Genomic DNA, 17,604 nt, shown 5'->3' with positions numbered 1-17,604 from the left:
CTGACCCACTGGGGCTATTGGGAAGTGGAATTTACAAGCCAGAAATTTAGTTTTCATGCAGCTATGGCCCCTCACATTTGAGGTTCTAGCAGGGTTTAAGATACCATCAGATTGGTTTGGAAAATGATACCATTTGACCAGTATTGCTGTGCCTGTTATACAAACTTGAAGGATATTCTCCTGTCCCCACCAGAGTGTCGCTGTCACAACCACGCCGAGAGCTGCCACTTTGACCTGAGTGTTTGGTTGGCATCAGGAAAGCGCAGTGGGGGAGTCTGTGACAACTGCAAGCACAACACAGAGGGACATCGGTGCCAAAGGTGCAAACCAGGGTATTACCGAGACAGGGGGAAACCCATGTCCTCTGCAGAGGTCTGCAAACGTAAGTGACCATGCTGTGTGTGGTAAAGACAAACGAATGGTGCAAGAATCATTAAAAGAATGAAACAAATAATTTCTATAGAATCAATAACTCCCATAGAGGTAACTCATGAGTATTACCAGCTTTTCTTTGTATTCTTTTCCTAACCTACAGATTTTTGATCAAAGACTATTATCCTGATTTTTTTGTGTCTATTTCTCCCCCTGGTATCACACTTTTTTTTTTTGTGATAATAATGCATTGCCTTCTGGGGAAAGGTACATTCTTGTGTTGGGGTTTAAATTAATATGGTTCCCCTTTTCTTGATGCGTATTTTATTTACCTGTTGTTTTTTTTCTGAACCTCTCAAGACTGTGTGTGCCTATGTGCAAGTTATTGCTAAATTCCATTGGATTATGTAACATCAGTACACATAAATATATACAATAGGAGATGCAGGAAGCATAGAACCATTAACTTGTTAACAAATACATGAGAGCTCAGTTAGACTTATCTCTGGATTCCACAGCTGTATTATGGTGTGATCTGCCCAAATTAATTGCATCATTAACACTTCAGCAGAATGTGTTAGGAAGTGACTGGCACAGAGGCACTAGAGGTTGCACACAGAGGGTGTACAACCTCTGGATCAAGGTAGTTTGCACCCAGCCAGTCTGGAAAACAGCCCAAATCTCCCTTACTTAGTGTAAACATTTCCTGAATATCCTGCCAGGCTTCACACATCTGATTCCATCTGGCATCTATTTGGGAGTTTGCTACTTCCAATAACATACATAATTTCTTTTTCCCCTTTGGATAGTTTTCCTTCCCCATAGCTCAGACATCAGTTGCTAGCACAGAGAACTTCATCCTCTGTCATCTAACCTCATGCCCACTGACATCATGAGCTTTTAAAGCTTTCCTCACCCTTTTAATGTTCTTCAACATGATTCCTCTTTACCACTCAGGTTACAAACACTCCTCTGCCTCGGACTGTGTGGCTTGTGATATTGGTTAAACTTTCTGCGCCCAACACATCCAATGCTTCTGCTCTTTTGCATTCTTCCTGCTGGAACTTGGTGACAGCCCAGACTGCTTCCACACAACCCTTTCTTTTCACTTTCACAATGCTCACCACAGAACAGTGAACGGCACACAGGGCTGAGGGTGAGCTTATCTGACTCACCCTGTATCCTTCAGTGTTCTATAGTGGCCCCTTTCTAGTCCAGTTTCTGCTCTGAACAGATTTGCTACAGGGAAATATTGTAATGAGAACAAATTGTTGTGCCAGAAGATTAGCTTTCAACCTCCTAGTACCTGAAAGAATCTGTGTATGAACTCCTGTATCGAGCGGCAGGGTGATGGTGCAGTAACCAGCATCATGTGTAATACTAGATAACTGTTAAAGTCAAGGAGCACTGGAGAGCAGCAAAGAGGGACAAACTTTGTTTGAAAATACAGCCTATCTGTGTGGAAACCCTAGAACAGTCTGCCTGGATGAAATCAGACCTTGACTCTACCTCTGCCTCTTTTGTCTGCTCTGGTTACAGGGCTCTCAGTACCCCCTGCCAATACTCTGCATAGCAAAAGAAAAACTGTTCAGAAATTTACCTTGTTGAAAGAGCTTTATTCCTGTCATGCCAGTCAAGTACAATAATGTTCTTTTCACCTGGGAACATGCTGCTGCCAGCAGAAGGCCCCAAAGTACAATCGTCTCCACTCTGACTTGCATGTTCATGCCTAAATAGCTGCCATCCTGCTTTAGTCACCTGAAAGTTATATGTCTTTTCTAGGCTCACTGTACTGTCAGTGGAGAAACAGGGGGACCTCTGGGGAATTATTTATTGCAGTCTAAGGTAGATGTCGGAGATAAATGAACTGAATTGCCCTCTAAAGCATATCTATTTCCTCGACTTAAGAGCTGCTCTGGATCACTAGCCTGTACTAGAGTTTCTGTTGCTTGAGATGCATCTAAATAGTTTTGATTCAGCATTATTGCAGAGCTAAGCACAACCCTATCTGTGCATGATTCACATCAATAGAACCTTTCTCAGGTGTGTAAAGGCATGCTTGCCATATCAAGATATAAGGAAAGGGCATTGCAGTTCACTCCAGAGACTGTTTGTGTGAATGATGCTTGTGACTCTGTGGGAATAGAAGGTACCCTAGATATAACTACAGTTAGAGAAACCTGGGAGAGAGGCGGTTAATCTATGCCTTTTCCCTTTTATTTAAGGTGACAAAGAGAATTCCCACGATAAGACTCAACAAACTAGCTTAATAGGGTATTATTTTGTATGATGGAAGTCCTGACCCCCAAACACTTCCCCATGTGCATTGCAGGCAGTGTGTCAGTGTGAACTTCATGTTATGCTGTACTTCTACAGAGAATTTTTAGGGAATGTTTCACTACTTTTTAGTTATTATGTGGCAGCAAAACCAGAAACACCAATGGAGACAGGCAGAGCTGTTTTGGTTAGAACAAGTTCAGTGTGACAGAGGGAAGGTTTCACCTCCAGGACCATCATCATGTCCAAATGCCTAGAGCTGACATTAAACTGAAAAGCCTCATGCAGGATGCAAGAGAGACCCTCTTCTCCATCCCTTAGGTTGCAAAACTTGCATTGCTAGTAAACCTAATCTGGTTTGGTCTATGTTGTTCAGGTTGTGTGACCCTAAAAAAACAACTTCGGTTACCCAGTAAAAACACAGCTACTGTTTTTGAGCACTGCTAATACAGAAGAAATTAGACAATCAGACCACCAGGTACATTTTTCTCATACTTCAGCCTGCTGATTATAAATTGAAGAGTTGCTACTTCTGGACTGGAATGTTTTTAGGATTTAAATGTACCAATTCCAAGGCATCATCCCACTTTGAGAAAATCATGCAAACAGACTCAGACTAACAACACCAAATGGAAAACCCACCCACTGAGCAAGTGTTGAAAAGCAGTAATAAACTGCAAACAGCAGACTGAATGGATGGTTTTAGTGAGACCAACCTGGTGCTCAGCTTCCAATTTTGAACTCGGAGGGAAAAAAAAAACCTCAATGGGAGATCAAACTTGACCCTTGTGTACAGTAGATACTGAGCTGGGAAAGGAAATCTGATGAAAAAGCTGAATGAAATGCTGTGCTAATCCCTTTGAGAAAGCACGCTTGAAGAGCGCTCTGCCATCCAGAGCAAAGTCTAGGTTCAGCTGTGACATCCCCCTCAGGCTCCCAGAAAGTTAACAGGACACTGCCCAGGCCCAGAAAGAGTCTTTAAGCATTAGTCATAATAATGAATAGCATTCTCTCTTAATCTGCTAGGGAAAAAAAAAAAGTTGTATAACAATTGGATCTCCTGGCACTATTTAAACCACCCTTAGCTGACCTTCCAATGCGAGACTGCAAAGACATTCCCTTGGAAAAAAAAATCTGTTGAAATTTGATATGTAAGTGTGAATCTGCTATTCCTTTTTGTCTGTAGAGGTGGCCTGCCTCTGATCCCTTTGCTTCTCCTGTTCCTAGCAGCTGAGATGAATGAGAGCTGGGTCATGTGCAGAGCCTTGTTTTGACACTGCTTAGATCTACATTAAAAAAAAAAAAAGGCATGAAAAGAGCCCCAGAGCAAGGCACACACCTGCCTATTATTGGGGGTGACAACACAGGATTAAGCAGTTTGGATATAGACTTGTATGGAAGCTTTGACTCAGAAGCCTAATCGTTTCCTAACCAATGGTTAGCAAAGCTGCTGTATCCTTCCCTCTTTCCTGTGGCTTATTCTGAGGCTTAAGGGATCCTTCTGAAATGGCACCATCTTTTGTACTCACCCTTTGCTTAGCTTAAAAATAATGCAGGCATGTAGACCCATTTAAAAGGGTCTCCAGGAAAACAAGCTTTTTTACTTGGAGAAGAAGGGGTGAAAATTAAAATGTGCACAGATGCACATGCACGCACGCATGGTCTGAAAGGCTCTGCTTCTCATCCTTTACTTCTGAGCAGAGGGAGTGAACTTTTAATTCTAATATCACAAAGGCCCCATCACATCTTGGTTCAGTCTGTCTTAATCAGCCCTGACCACACACAGAGCTGTCTATCTTATTTCCTTCATTTAAGAAAACATTGGCAGAATCAATCCCCACACCTGACTTGCTTTAAAAATTGCCTAAAAATGCTCTGAAGATACACATGTATATATATATATCAGATTCAAAAGGCTTTGCCTTTTTTTTTTTTAATTTTGCCTGTTTTTTTAATCGAATAGCCAGTGTCTGCTCATATCTTATGCATTATTATTATTAGGCAAAGTTTAAGGCAAGATACCTCAAAGGCCATTGAATTACTTAAGCACCTGCTGTTTTGCTGTAAGTTGGGACCATATTGTTACAACCAATATTATATTTTACATCTATGTCTAATTAAATGGAGAAGACAGCTGTGCTGAGGGCAGACAGATTTATTGAGGACTTGAGTGGAGGCTGCTGTATGAATTATTCATTTTTCATTATTTCTTGTCTCCTCCCTTTTACAGTACTTTTTGACAAAACAAACTTAGTATGGGAGTGAGTCTAAAAGACAAGAGGATATGCTTTGTGACCAATACCCAATTCTTAAGTACAATGATAAAATTTTTCACTATGCTACTGTCAAGGGGAGAACCCAAATAAACCAGCCAACTCTGAGCCAGAACTGTCTGCACACCGTCCCTAACATAATTGATGATGCCTTTGACAAACAAGGCCATTGTCACGTTGGCTGGTGTTTTGTTAGACGGAGAGGCAGATGGAGAGAAAACTAGGGTTTCCTAAGAGAAAAGAAGAAAAAATCAGCAGGAAAAGTGTTGTCAAATATTGAAAAATGCAAAAGGGTGAGGTTTTGGCAACTTGCTTTTATGTTTCTTTAATTGTGAGGTTTATTTGTAAATCCATGGTACTGTTAAGCAGATAAAACCCAGTCATCCACAGCTGCCCTTTCAGCATGTGACATGTGGGCTCTTATTTTAGGAGTTACCTTAGATGCACAACTGGGATTTTGGCCGTAATACTCTGGAAGCCAGACAATGTACCCACCCAAGCTGAAATGCTAAATAAACACAGACTGAGTAAAGCGTTTGCAAGCCACTTGTATAACTCATCTGAAAGTGTTGTACATGTATTGATTCAGCTTTCCGATCCACCAGAAGTTGTCCCAGTTTCTAACTGGAGAATATGCCCCACAGTTCATCTGGGAACATTAGGTTTTCTGAACTGTAGCCTCAATAAAAAAAGGCCCTTTTTTCCAACCTCCTCATCAGCTTTCACCGATGCTGTCAGTCACTGTGTTGTAATATTTTCCCTCAGGGACAGGATGGGAGACAGTCTCATCTTCCTGAATCAGGATCCAGTCTCAGTTGGGGATAGGTAGTCTAATGATGTAAATGATTTACCCATCTGTTATGTGACTCTAACCAATGAAACCTGAAAACTGGAAATAAGATGGGAATAAAGACCTAGAAGTTCAAGAAATAGAAGATGATTTAGGTGAAAACTCCACAGGTAGATGCTACATAAAGAGATATTATAGCGAAAACAAACCTGAATTCAAGCCAACCCAGATGTTGGCAATCTCTTAATCCTTGTGACTCAGACCTATCTGCAGTAAAAGAAGGGTATGTTTCCCCTCCTTATCCACAGATCTATGACATTCATTTTTTTCAGTGACTGACAAACTAAATGTCTCTTTTTCTAGGGTGATGTAGTTGGCCCTGCAACAATCGGTGCAAAAAAAAAAATAATCAAGTTTAGGGGCAAAAAATCATAACTTGCCTTTGAAACTGTCAGTGCTAATGAGCACTTCAGTGTTACACCTGCTCTCCAGAACTGACAGCACAAGCCCTGGGTTTGCTCCCAAAGTCAAGACTGCTTTGTGGCAAACAGGCGAGCTGCTGCCGTCCGCCAACCAGCTCATTGTGCTGAGCACACTGCCCACGACAGCACGCTTACTTTCTGTCCTTAGGCTATTGTGCCAGTGTCCCCTGAAAACAACAGACCAAGATATGTCTACAGCAGTGTAATAATATTATTGAAGTTATTTGTATAAAGAACACAGGGCATGGGGGGAAAAATAACTGTACGGTAAGCAGGTCTCAAGAGAAATACAGAATTGCTCACCCTCTTTCTTGTATAATTTTCAAAAGATATTTTCTTAAGTATCAAATATGAGGTTGCAGATCAAAGTGAATTCTGTCCCTGCTACACTTTCAACTCATTATAGTCACATACTTGTCCCTTCCCCTTGGAAAATGATGTGTGGAATCAGAGTGTTCATTTGGCCTCTTATCTGTGAGATTGTGAAGAAAAGTAGTTTGATCAGAAGCCATGTTGGGCAAACTTCAAAAGCTTTGGAGATCATGTTTGGTTCAGATAAGTATCCAAAACGCTGTCCCCTGATCCAAGCTATGTAAACAAGTTGGGTGTCCAACATTTAACTGAAAATCTCTGTTAAAGCGGGTCTTAGCCACTAGACTTTTATTTCTGCCCTCTTCCAGATGGATGAAGTAGTGATGCATTACCTTTTCAGTCTGTGCTACAAGCAAAAGCCAGGGCATGCTGCTTTGTTAAGACAAAAAAGATCTGAAGTATGAAGGCCTGGAGTTCAGCTCTGTTGTCATTTTAATCAAACTTGTTTGAATACCAGAAATGAGTGGGTTTGTTTATTGCTTGTATTTAACCTCTGCAGAGCTCTTGGCACTAAGCTTGATCATCTCAGCTTCTGCCTTGATTGAGAGGAGTCAACTGTGCTGGCTTTGCACCACTCTCTGTGTATTGCTCCCTGATGCTGCCACATCTGGAACGTATGAATGGTGTGGAATAATGACAATTTATTGTCTGTGGAGGCAGAGTTGCCCACAGGAGTTGTAACTATCTGTTTTACTGCCAAGTTATCTTGAGTTGCCAGGCTGGTGCCAACCTGGCAACAGCGTTAGAAAGATTTGGGGGAGGTTTTCCTCATTTTTGCTCATCTTCAGCTACATGCAAAATAAGTTTAGCAAGTTTAGAGGTCTTCTCTGTTTGCTTTCCCTGTAAAAAATCTGCTCATGTATTTGTAAAAAAAAAAAATAAATTCATCAGCTTCTTTACACACATACAGTACTGCAGGGTGAGATGTGTCCCTTAAAACTTGCACTGTAGGAAATTTGTGCAGAAATCTTTGGAGGCAGAAATTGAAAATATGTTTCAGGTCATCTGAACCACCTGTATAAGCTGCATCTGCCCCAGAGGACAGGGTAGTTTTGTGATCTCTGTGTTTACAGGAAAGATGATGTAGGCAATACCTATAATTTTTTACCTTGTCTATGTTAGTGAATCTTTTTTGCAAAACACTTTAAAAGTGAATGACCTTCAAGCCCCTTTAAAAATAAACACATAAGGGAGTCTTCCTGGTAACACTTCAAAACCCTGTATGGTCACGGTTTGTGTAGCAGAGAAGTGACTTTCACACATAAATGCTCCCAGTTGTACTTGTTTTGCTGTGTTTAACAAGTTAAAAAGAAGCAAAAATAATATTGCAAATGTAGGCTGAAATGCAATGTTTACCAGTTCTGACTTAAAACCACTGAGCACAAGGAAGAGGGTACAAGTTTATCAGCCTTGCGGAAATGCCACTTAACCAGCTGACCCCACGGCACACGCTGTGACTCACCTCCTGCCCTGTCTCCACAGCCTGTGCCTGCCAGCCCGTGGGTTCAGCCAACACAACGTTCAGCAGCAGCTGGAGGTGCCACCCCCGGACGGGATTCTGCTACTGCAAACCAGGCGTGGCGGGTCCCAACTGCGACAGGTGCCTCGTGGGCTACTGGGGCTTCGGAGAAAACGGCTGTCGCCCCTGCGACTGCGCCAGAGACTGCGACCAGCACACTGGGCGCTGCTTCAACAGGTAAAGAAACCCTCCTTGGGGTTCTCTGGGAAATGAAGCAAAAACTAACAAATACTGCAGCAGTATTTGTTTGGAGGGTGCACGATCATTTGAAAAGGTGACTGTAAATCATAAAAGGCTTCTTAGATGATATTGTGTGTCTGACACAGTTTTAAGACCAGTGTATTATCCAAAGCAATCTTGAAATCATGACTCTTTCAGTAAATAATAGGCAATTTCACAACTCCATATGTATACCATCTGTAAATACACCTGTTTGCCTTGGAAATAGATGGAAGAGTCTGAAGACCTTGCCTCTCATCTGTGCCCAGGATAAAATGAATGACAAAGTCTCCGTCTTGTTTCTAGAGGGCAGGCATCTGTACCCCAGATGGGTATTAGTTAGTACAGAAATTCTGTGATTTGTTGAGCTACTGTAGTTCTACGGGTCCTACAGCTGTTGTCAGATCCTTGTGACATCAAGTGGTCACTAACTTTGAGTTACATAATTCTCTAAAAGCAAACAAAAGGCAAAAAAGGCACACTTTATAGGTATTTTAAAAAATGCTAAGTCAGCAGTAGTAAGGCCTAATAAAAGCATAGGTCTTGTGATCCCTATCTGGCATGAAGTCTTGCTCTTATCTGTGCTCCCAGTCTGAAGAAAGCAAGCTCATCTGTCTGGATACAGCCATGTGCTGCAAACACCTGCTTCCCACCCATGTCATGTCCTAACCAATTCTTCTGTTTTATGTGTCCCCCAGCTATGACAGTGAGCCATTCTTTAACATCCCCATTGGGGGACGAATCCCTGACCTTGTCCAAACACCAACCAACGAGAGCGAAGAAGAGTGGAAATGGAACGACCACGAGCAGGGATTTTCTGCACTGAGGCACCCAGGTACAGCCCAGAGTCTGGGAACATTTACTGACTTCACTCAGTGCCAGTTCTTTCTCCATCCTGACTCAAACCCACCCACTCATCTCCAGCTTGTCTGTCCCCCATCTGCTGGCAACCCACACTAATCTGAGTTTGTAGGCTATCATCACACTTGCATCGTTATTTTCCAAACTAACTGTAGGATCCGAGTTTGGTTTTAGAAACCAGTAAGGCATGACTAAGATTGTGTGGAAAAAATACTCTCCTTTTGTTGTCACAATTATAGTCATAATGCTTGGGATTTTACACAGCTGCTTCTCAAGCATTTGGTTCCTGTTCAGAATTTCAAATGCTCTTTGTAAAAAGCTCGTGTCAGCCACCACTGAAATGCACCATCTCTAGGGTGGAACACAAGTCATTTAATTTAAGAGTAAGATATTCCTCATGGCACAGCAGCTCGGGAGAGAAAGTAAAGCAGACTGTATCCAGCTCATGTTACAAAGTAGGAATGAGGTGGCACCATTAATACTTGAATAGTTCTCAGTTTTGCCTGCCCTATAAAGATCAACATTTACCATCAGCAGCAGCTTGGTAAGACCCAGAGGTAACAGCACCTACTGCATGGCTTGACTCTTCTGAGACAGATATTGCTTTAATATAGAAAGGATGAGCATTTCTTAGGTCATGGGATCAGACAAAGGTATCATTGCTTACATGATTTACATCTGGATCTGATTCTTACAAATCTCTTCATCAGGATCAGTTTATTAACTTTATGATAGACCTCATGCATCTGCATTTTACCTGACAGTACTGATAAGATTTCAGAATAATTATTGTATCATATAACAAGAAACACATTTGCAAATAACTGATCTCACTCTCAAACTTTCTCTTAAGGTCCATACAGATTATGGGAGCTATAGACATCTAACTTTATAACTGAGGATCATTTGCTCTTCTTTTCTCTCTCTCTTGGCTTTTCTCCAACCTTTTGTGTTCTGGTGTTTCCCCACTAGAAAAGTGTGTGTGCAAAGAAAAGGTGCTTGGGAGCGTCGCTGACTTCTGCCAAATGAAATATGCCTATGGTAAGTGGGTAACATGCCCTCAAGGTATGATAATTTCACAATGTTCTCTCTGTGCATGTTGTTAGCCAACAGTTATGAAAAACAACAGGATTGGTTAAGTCATGATATGAGAGGTAGGATTTCTTCTGCCTTTTTCATCTAGTGAGGTGTCCAACTTCTGATCAGAACTGAAAAGCATTTTTCATGCAAGGCTCCATGGTGTCTCCTTCCCAGCTGTCAGCTTCCCTCCAAGGCAGGAGAGGTGCTCAGTGGAACAATTGTCCTCTACATCAAGAACAGATGATAAAAATCTCACATCTAAACTGCCATTGTTTTTGCACTCATTATGCAGCTTCAAATGGCCATGCTCATTTACCAAGAATGTACTTAATACTGTTGTTTATGAGCACCTGGTTCATGCCATCACAAGAAGCAAGAAAGGAAAGCTCTGGGATCCAAAGGTGTTATGTGCTTGTGCCATGACACAACAAAGTATGATTGTGGGGCTGATCTAGATGGGGCTGCCCTGCCAAAAATTCATGGGATCCTATTAAATTAAAAGGAACAGAAATTTGTCACGGCAACCAGATGTTGGACCACAAAACAAAAATGCCTTTTCTGGTTTGTTGTGCAATCATGGAATTTTAGCCATGTGACATGCCTGCAGTCTGATGGGAAACTTCCTGACTTCCTTCCTGGAGAGTAGGCAGTCCCTTCTCACAGGACAAAATTTTTGAGAGGCCAATGTTAAAGCTCAACAAGTTTTCAAACTGGAAAATATAATCAGTGCACTTAAAACCAGACCCAGCTGCTGACCTGGGTTTTTCACCCTTCCTTATGTATATATACAAGTGCTTTCCTATGATTTCCAAGTGTTTGACATCAGCCCATTAAAAATAGTTTCTAAATAACACGGTGAAAAGATTAGTTATCTACTTCAAAAGAAAAATCTAGTTTTCCTTCTCCAAATTTATCTATAAGAACCCCAAGTGAAATGTGGTACAACTCAGAAATGTGGTACAACTGCAGTTTTGGGTTGGTTTTTTTTCCCATGTCTTCTTTTAAGGTGTTAAAATTCTAACTTTTAGCAGAATAAACCAAAATTTAAGTCATTGTTGATCTCCCTCTGGACAGTGATAAAAGCAAGAATCCTCTCTGCTCATGACAAAGGGACCCATGCAGAAGTTGTTGTGAAAGTGAAGAAGGTCCTGAAATCCGGCAAAGTGAAAATTGCTCGGAGCAACAGAAGCATTTACCCAGAATCCTGGACCAACAGGGGCTGCACATGTCCCATTCTCAATCCTGGTAAGGATAAAATGCTCACCAGGTGCTTTTTTTCCCCCTGTAAACAGTGGTGACAATTCCTTATGAACATCAGACCATCTGCTTTTTTTTCTTTTAAATTAGGTACTGACTACCTTATAGCAGGCCAGGAGGACTCTAGGACTGGCAAACTCCTTGTAAACATGAATAGCCTGGTGAAGCCCTGGAAGGCCCATTTGGGAAAACAAGTATCAGATATTCTTCGAACTGGGTGCAAATAATTTCTGCTTCAGAAGTTACAGCGCTGGACTTTGCCCTTTAGTAACACTGCAGCGAAAGGTGTAGTTAGTTCATGTGTTTCCACTCAACATGCTCCTAGCTGAAGTGATGAAAGCAGACTTGCCATCCCTTCTCCTTTCATATGCTTAGACAGGAAACTCAGGACATGACCACTTTTTTCAAAAAGTGCACAGCCTTATAATACAAAATTATTTAGTGCATCACGCATAGGTTACAAGTCAGTTCTTAACTTGAGCCTGATTCCACCCAGAGAATCATTTTACAAGGCAAAACTAAAGATGTGGATGAGTGTTTCCATACTTCAGGTCAGAGTCTGACATTAATATGCGTAAACTGCTTACATAATGCATTCATTACTGGGATGTAGTTTTCTTTATAAGTGACCACTAAAAGGCAGCAATTTCTTTAAGCTTTACAAGTGGCATAATACTAAACAAGAATATCAAATAAACGTATTTAAAAGAGCTCAGACTGATTTAACATCAGACTGCAATTATGCCAATATAACAGGTTGCTTTCTAGAAGACAATATTATCCCTTTGCTGAACAGAAACAAACATGATTTATCTTGGGACAATTTCCTTTTCAGATGTGTATTTGCTATCACCAATGCTTAGTGCTGAGCTCTGCTGCAGAAACCACCTGGGTTCAAACTCTATTCCAAATCCAGCTCTTTGCTGTAGTACATTAGTCGGTAACACCACAAAGGTTTCACAGCAATTACCACAAAAAAAGCCTCAATACTAGGAAGAAGTCAAAACACGTGAGGAACTAGCAGCTGCTCTAATGTTGAGATTGTAACACCACAAAAGTTACAAAGCAGGAGGTAAATGGATTGGCTGGTCCATGTATTAAATGAGGTAGATACAGTTCTCTGAGAACAACCTGCCTATTCCAACTGTGCTCAAGACCACCGGCCTTTGATTGCACTTAGGGCTTTCACTGCACTTCATTTCTCTTGGTCACACTTCAGGCTAAGATACTGAAGTTGTGCTTCCTTCCCATTGTGCCTGAGGATTATTTCTCCCTCCACGGAAGTACAGGAGTGGTAACATCTGCACTCCAGGTAAAATTAGTTCTGTTCTGCAAAAGTATTCTTTCTAAACCAATTTCACCCTACCCTATAGTAATCAAGAGGTAGCTACTTAAATCCTTCCCTAACACAATATTTTGAGGAAATTGTAGTTTAAAGACTTGTGTCCCCTGTTGAAGGACCCACAATGAAGTTTAAAGATTAAATGGAGCTGGTTGGAGCACGCTCTCTTCAAGCAAAGAAGAAATTACAATGAATCAATCTGTATTCTTTCAGGGGAGTTACAGAGAAAAAGCAAGCCCACATGCTACTTTTGCATATTTCAATTCCATGGCTATAATTTTTAATCCTCCTAGGTAAGAGAAGATATGTTAATTTAGCACTGTCTGGCACATAGTAGAAAACCCCAATACTAATGAAGAAAAATGGAAGTCCCAGCCTACAACTTAGACCACCAGTTTGTTCTCCTTATTACTTGGAACCTGAAAAAAGAGCTTCTTTCATTCTCTTTATTGCTGGTTTTGGAAATGGATTATAAGCAGATATTTACAAAAGAAAAGCCCTACTTTCTTCCCCAACAGTGTATAAACAGTGTTTCTTCCTCCTTCCTTTTCAGGAAATTTCCCCTCCTCCATTGCTTTCCTTCTTTCACTTCATTATTTATTAGTTGTTACCTAAAGTGGTATCCAGCAGTGTGGCATCTCCAACAAGCCATTTAATTAATGCAATAAAACACTTTTTAACCAAGGAACCTGGCAGAATTTGAAATGTCAGTTTACTGAAATTAGCACAGCAACTGCTTTCTTTCCTGCCTCCAGAAATTGTCTCATAACAAAAAGACTGACTAGTTCTCTTTAAAATATCAATAAAGACATGAACATGAATTTTACAGTCTGTTCTCAAAGGGCCTCTCAAAATAAATGAAATTCAAGTGTGTTTAGAACTAAACTAAGGAATGTTCTTTTCAACAGAGGCCATGTAGGGGATCTTATTTAATGATGATGAGGATATCCCATGTTGCAAACTCTTCTATTCCACTTTTTGGGCCAGACTGGTGATTTTGTGGGGAGGGTAAACATCTGCACAGTTCCTCTCTGTGGATGAAAGTTATTTTCTGACATGGTCATTGACAAGCATTACTAGCTGCTGCTAGTAGAAATACTAACTGGAACAAGAATATTGATACCCTGGTGTGTTCTCTCAGGGCCTAGGATAACACAGTGATTAATGATTACTTAGTAGTCATTAATCACTGTTTGCATTTGTATGCAAACAAGATAGTCATCAATATATCCTATATTTCAGATATCTCAAAAGTAGGCAATATGTACACACTTTTCTCTAAAGCTGACTGCAAGTTGACTTTTTTATTGCTGTCGCTACTTCTGCTAATCAGGCATCTCTGAGTTCACAGAGAGGAAAAATAAAAGAACAAAGTTTCAACTTACACAGAGCTATTATGTGCAATCTTTGTTCTGCAGAGCTACAGTCCAGGGAGCCTGCCTGAAAATAAGAATCTAAATAGAAATGAACCACACAGTTCAAATTATAACAGTTAATGATTACAGAAGAGATGAGAAAGTTTAAATTGATCGCTATTAGGCATTGGAAAGGAAAAAAGTTACTTTCTGGTGTACTAGTACGTGAAGTGAAATGAAATGAGCATAAAACAGTTCAAGATGGCAACTGTCCTCCTGTAGAAGCTGTTATGTATTTCTCAGAACAAGCCAGCAGGTCATACATGGTAAATTAAAAGAACTACCATAGAAGGCATGGTATCCCTGTATCAAAAAGGATTGGATCTGTGTACACCATCCTTGTGATCCTCCCTGTGACTTTGTGTCTTAGGTGGCACAGCAATACAAAGAATACTAGTGTGGGAAAAAGGATGAATTTGGCCAGTACAAAGTGGTTGGGCAGCTTCTTTTAAAATGTGTGAACTGGAGCCTGTCTTTAAGGAGGCCATATGAACCCTCTACAGCACCCTAACAGTGCTCACAAGTATAGCAACCACACACCAAAAAGCAGCAATGATCTGTCATTTGGAAATCTTGTGAAAGGATGAAATAAAAGCCTTTACTCACAAGACGAGGAGTCTGGAAAACTGAGGAAAATTTCTTAAAAGGGCAGGTGATAGTTTGAAGCAGCAGGACATGTAACTGTTCAGAAAGCAGCAAACTCAGGATTGTGGAGGTCAGTGCAGCTCTCGGTAACAGCTGTGCAGCACATGTATCCATGAATACGTGATCCTTCTGGCAATGTGGATCCTTGAAGCATCAAAGTAGTTCATTAAATGCTCATTGTGAGTGCTGAGCCCTAACTCCAACATACTGACATATTGCTAATAATGCTTCTCCAGCTTCTGCTCTGGGCAAGCAGCAAAGAAGGAGAATGTACCTATGCACAAGCTTTGTGCACTGCTCTTCCAAGAGGGACTCACTACTATGAAGAGTAAGTTTTCTCTGTAGCATTTAGCATGTCTCATAATTTTTTTTCATGCTGCTTGATGTAAGCTTCTTTTTAATTGATATAATTCACATGATGTGCTCCCTCAAGTCCCCCAGACCTGGAAAAGTTAGTGTGTTCCTTGTTACGTGTTGTAGCACTTTTTATTTTTTAATTAAAACTTCCAATTAAAAATATTCAGATACTTAAACTGATGTGAGGTTTGGGATCTATTTTTAAAATTTTAAATCATGCAATCCTCAAACCACATGCACGTTAATTCAAGTTAACAAACCACAAATACTCCAAACATCAGGGTCTTGCTTTGATAAGAGTTAGCAGAGTGTCAGGCAAATGGAGAAAAGCATTTCTCTAATAAGGTAACCATAATACATTAGTTTTCCCCTGAGCACATTACCAAAAAGCATGTATTTGCTATGAAAATGTGCACAGATGAAAAACACAAAACAAGTACAGTTAATTCTTGTAAATAGTATGTTAATAACTATTCCAACCCCAAACCTGCAAAATCTTACATGGAGGTATTGCAGGTGCTTAACTCCCATAAGAAATACACTCATGAAATTTTGCTGGTCTGAGATTTAATGAGGGCTACAAAAATATTTAACAGGTCTTAAAGCTGATCCTTTACAGAGCTGATTCGTGGGATGCAAGGCATGAAAACAGAAACGCATGACGGGTAGGTGGAACACGCCCCACCTATAAATGTTCAGGATTTAGGCAGACAGAAGTCTACTCGTGATGGTCTCCACACCTAAAATCAAGCCAGTACATTACTGAGACTTACCTTTGCAACTCTGCATTACAGCTGCACGTCCCCTTTACACAGGTGCAAACTCTGTGCAAATTCTCACCTTAGCTCTGAAGTTCTATTGCGAAAACTCTACAATGAGTCTTCACTCTTCACACACTAATGACACAATAAATATTGCCACTGTTCTTTTGTCTTGTGGCTGAGCGATGAGAAACATTCTGATGCACCACTTTCATGTGCACAGGTCTGAGTTGTCAAAGAGAATTCCAATCCAGGAGTCTGTTCCTGTATATTGGCACTAGATAGCAGCTTTATGTCAGGTGTAGAGCTTTCATGGTCAGTAGGGTGGGACAATGTACAACACACATTCTGGTAGCCCAGATTCTCTGGCTCTTGGCTCTTCTGCATTTGAAAAATCGTGAGTCTAGCTCTGAAAATATTAACTCCAATTCTTCTCTACCATGGCCTTTATGAGAAAAATAACAAACACTGAGGATATTTCATTAATTAGCTGTGCAGGTAACGCTCATAATAACATCTGTACACACTCCCAATATAGAATATAATGGTTATCAACTGGACTAATTCTAAATCAGCTGCTTCACACATAGCATGGGAAATGCTAACAAGCATGGGATCTGACTACAAAATTCTGTCAACCTTTGCTTGTTCCATGCAGGGCCAAATTGGACAACTAGATCCAACCTAGTCCATTAGTTTAGGTTCTTTAGGAGAGTGCAAGAAGAATGAAGAGATGGCCCCTTGAGCCAGGCAAGGGAACAGAGCCAATACCTGTAAGAAGGAATGTGATGGGCTGTAGGGGAAAAGGAAGCAATACAGTAACTGAGGATGCATGAGAAGGGGACAAAACAAAGCAAAAAGAGCAGTGTGGAGGCAGGAACACTCATAATAGTAAGAAAAAGGTCAGGAACTACAGATGTAGAAATCAAACACCCCTCTCCCATACGGCATCCTATGAAGGGAATGAGTGCAGTGTGAGGGGATGCTTTCACCTTCTTAGGAAGTGTAAGGAACTTGTAATGTTCAGAAACAAACAAATAACTGAACCTGTCACCATATCTGGTACAACAAATCCTATGTCCATGTACCCTTCACATCAGTATTGCATCATCTGGGCTAATCTGCACTGTGCCATCACCACAAATCCTCCTGTGCTCTTTGTTTTGGCTACAGTAGGGCCTTCCTGAGCTGTCAGCTCACAGATCATCAATACCAATTGGTAATAAGCCATTTGTAGAAACAAATCCATTGGTGTGAAATTCATTGCTTCAAGGTAACTTCTCCACTCTTCCTCTGCTGGGTGGGTCTTCTCTGAAGTTCCAGCATCACTAACAAAACATCAGCTCCAGAGGGGTTAAGAGCAGTTGAAAAACAACTGCAAAAAGTTCAACAAAATAAAATCATGTACAATGAAGAGAGTTGACTAAGAATAAATGACAAACTGTTGGTAGCTTCTCTACTCTGTCCCACATTAACACTGCTAGAACCTTAATGAGTTAAAACAAGAGTCTAAGAAGCATATATAATCCTTTTTTTACTTCCCTAAGAATGGGAAAGTAGGTTCATTGACGTGTGATCAGAT

At 40.8% G+C, this 17,604-nt stretch overlaps 1 protein-coding gene across 1 annotated transcript in view; it reads left to right on the top strand.

Annotated features, from left to right (window-relative positions):
• The window catches only part of LOC113984151 (netrin-4-like), a gene marked incomplete at its 5' end in the record, with an annotated part of 29,470 nt that extends 14,029 nt beyond the window's left edge, over positions 1-15,441 (top strand). Inside the window, 6 exons of the mRNA XM_039384856.1 lie at positions 194-382; positions 8,049-8,262; positions 9,003-9,139; positions 10,138-10,206; positions 11,320-11,490; positions 11,593-15,441. Of these exons, the coding sequence (XP_039240790.1) occupies positions 194-382; positions 8,049-8,262; positions 9,003-9,139; positions 10,138-10,206; positions 11,320-11,490; positions 11,593-11,729 (917 nt within the window). The remainder of the gene's footprint in view (positions 1-193; positions 383-8,048; positions 8,263-9,002; positions 9,140-10,137; positions 10,207-11,319; positions 11,491-11,592) is intronic.
• Between the last annotated feature and the right edge of the window lie 2,163 nt (positions 15,442-17,604).

This window comes from Pipra filicauda, unplaced genomic scaffold (genome assembly GCF_003945595.2).
Source record: "Pipra filicauda isolate LSUMZ 115617 unplaced genomic scaffold, ASM394559v2 scaffold380_size693359_pilon, whole genome shotgun sequence".
Taxonomy (NCBI): Eukaryota; Metazoa; Chordata; class Aves; order Passeriformes; family Pipridae; genus Pipra; species Pipra filicauda.
The sequence above is the reverse complement of the archived record's forward strand: the minus strand, read 5'-3'. Positions and strand labels throughout refer to the sequence as shown.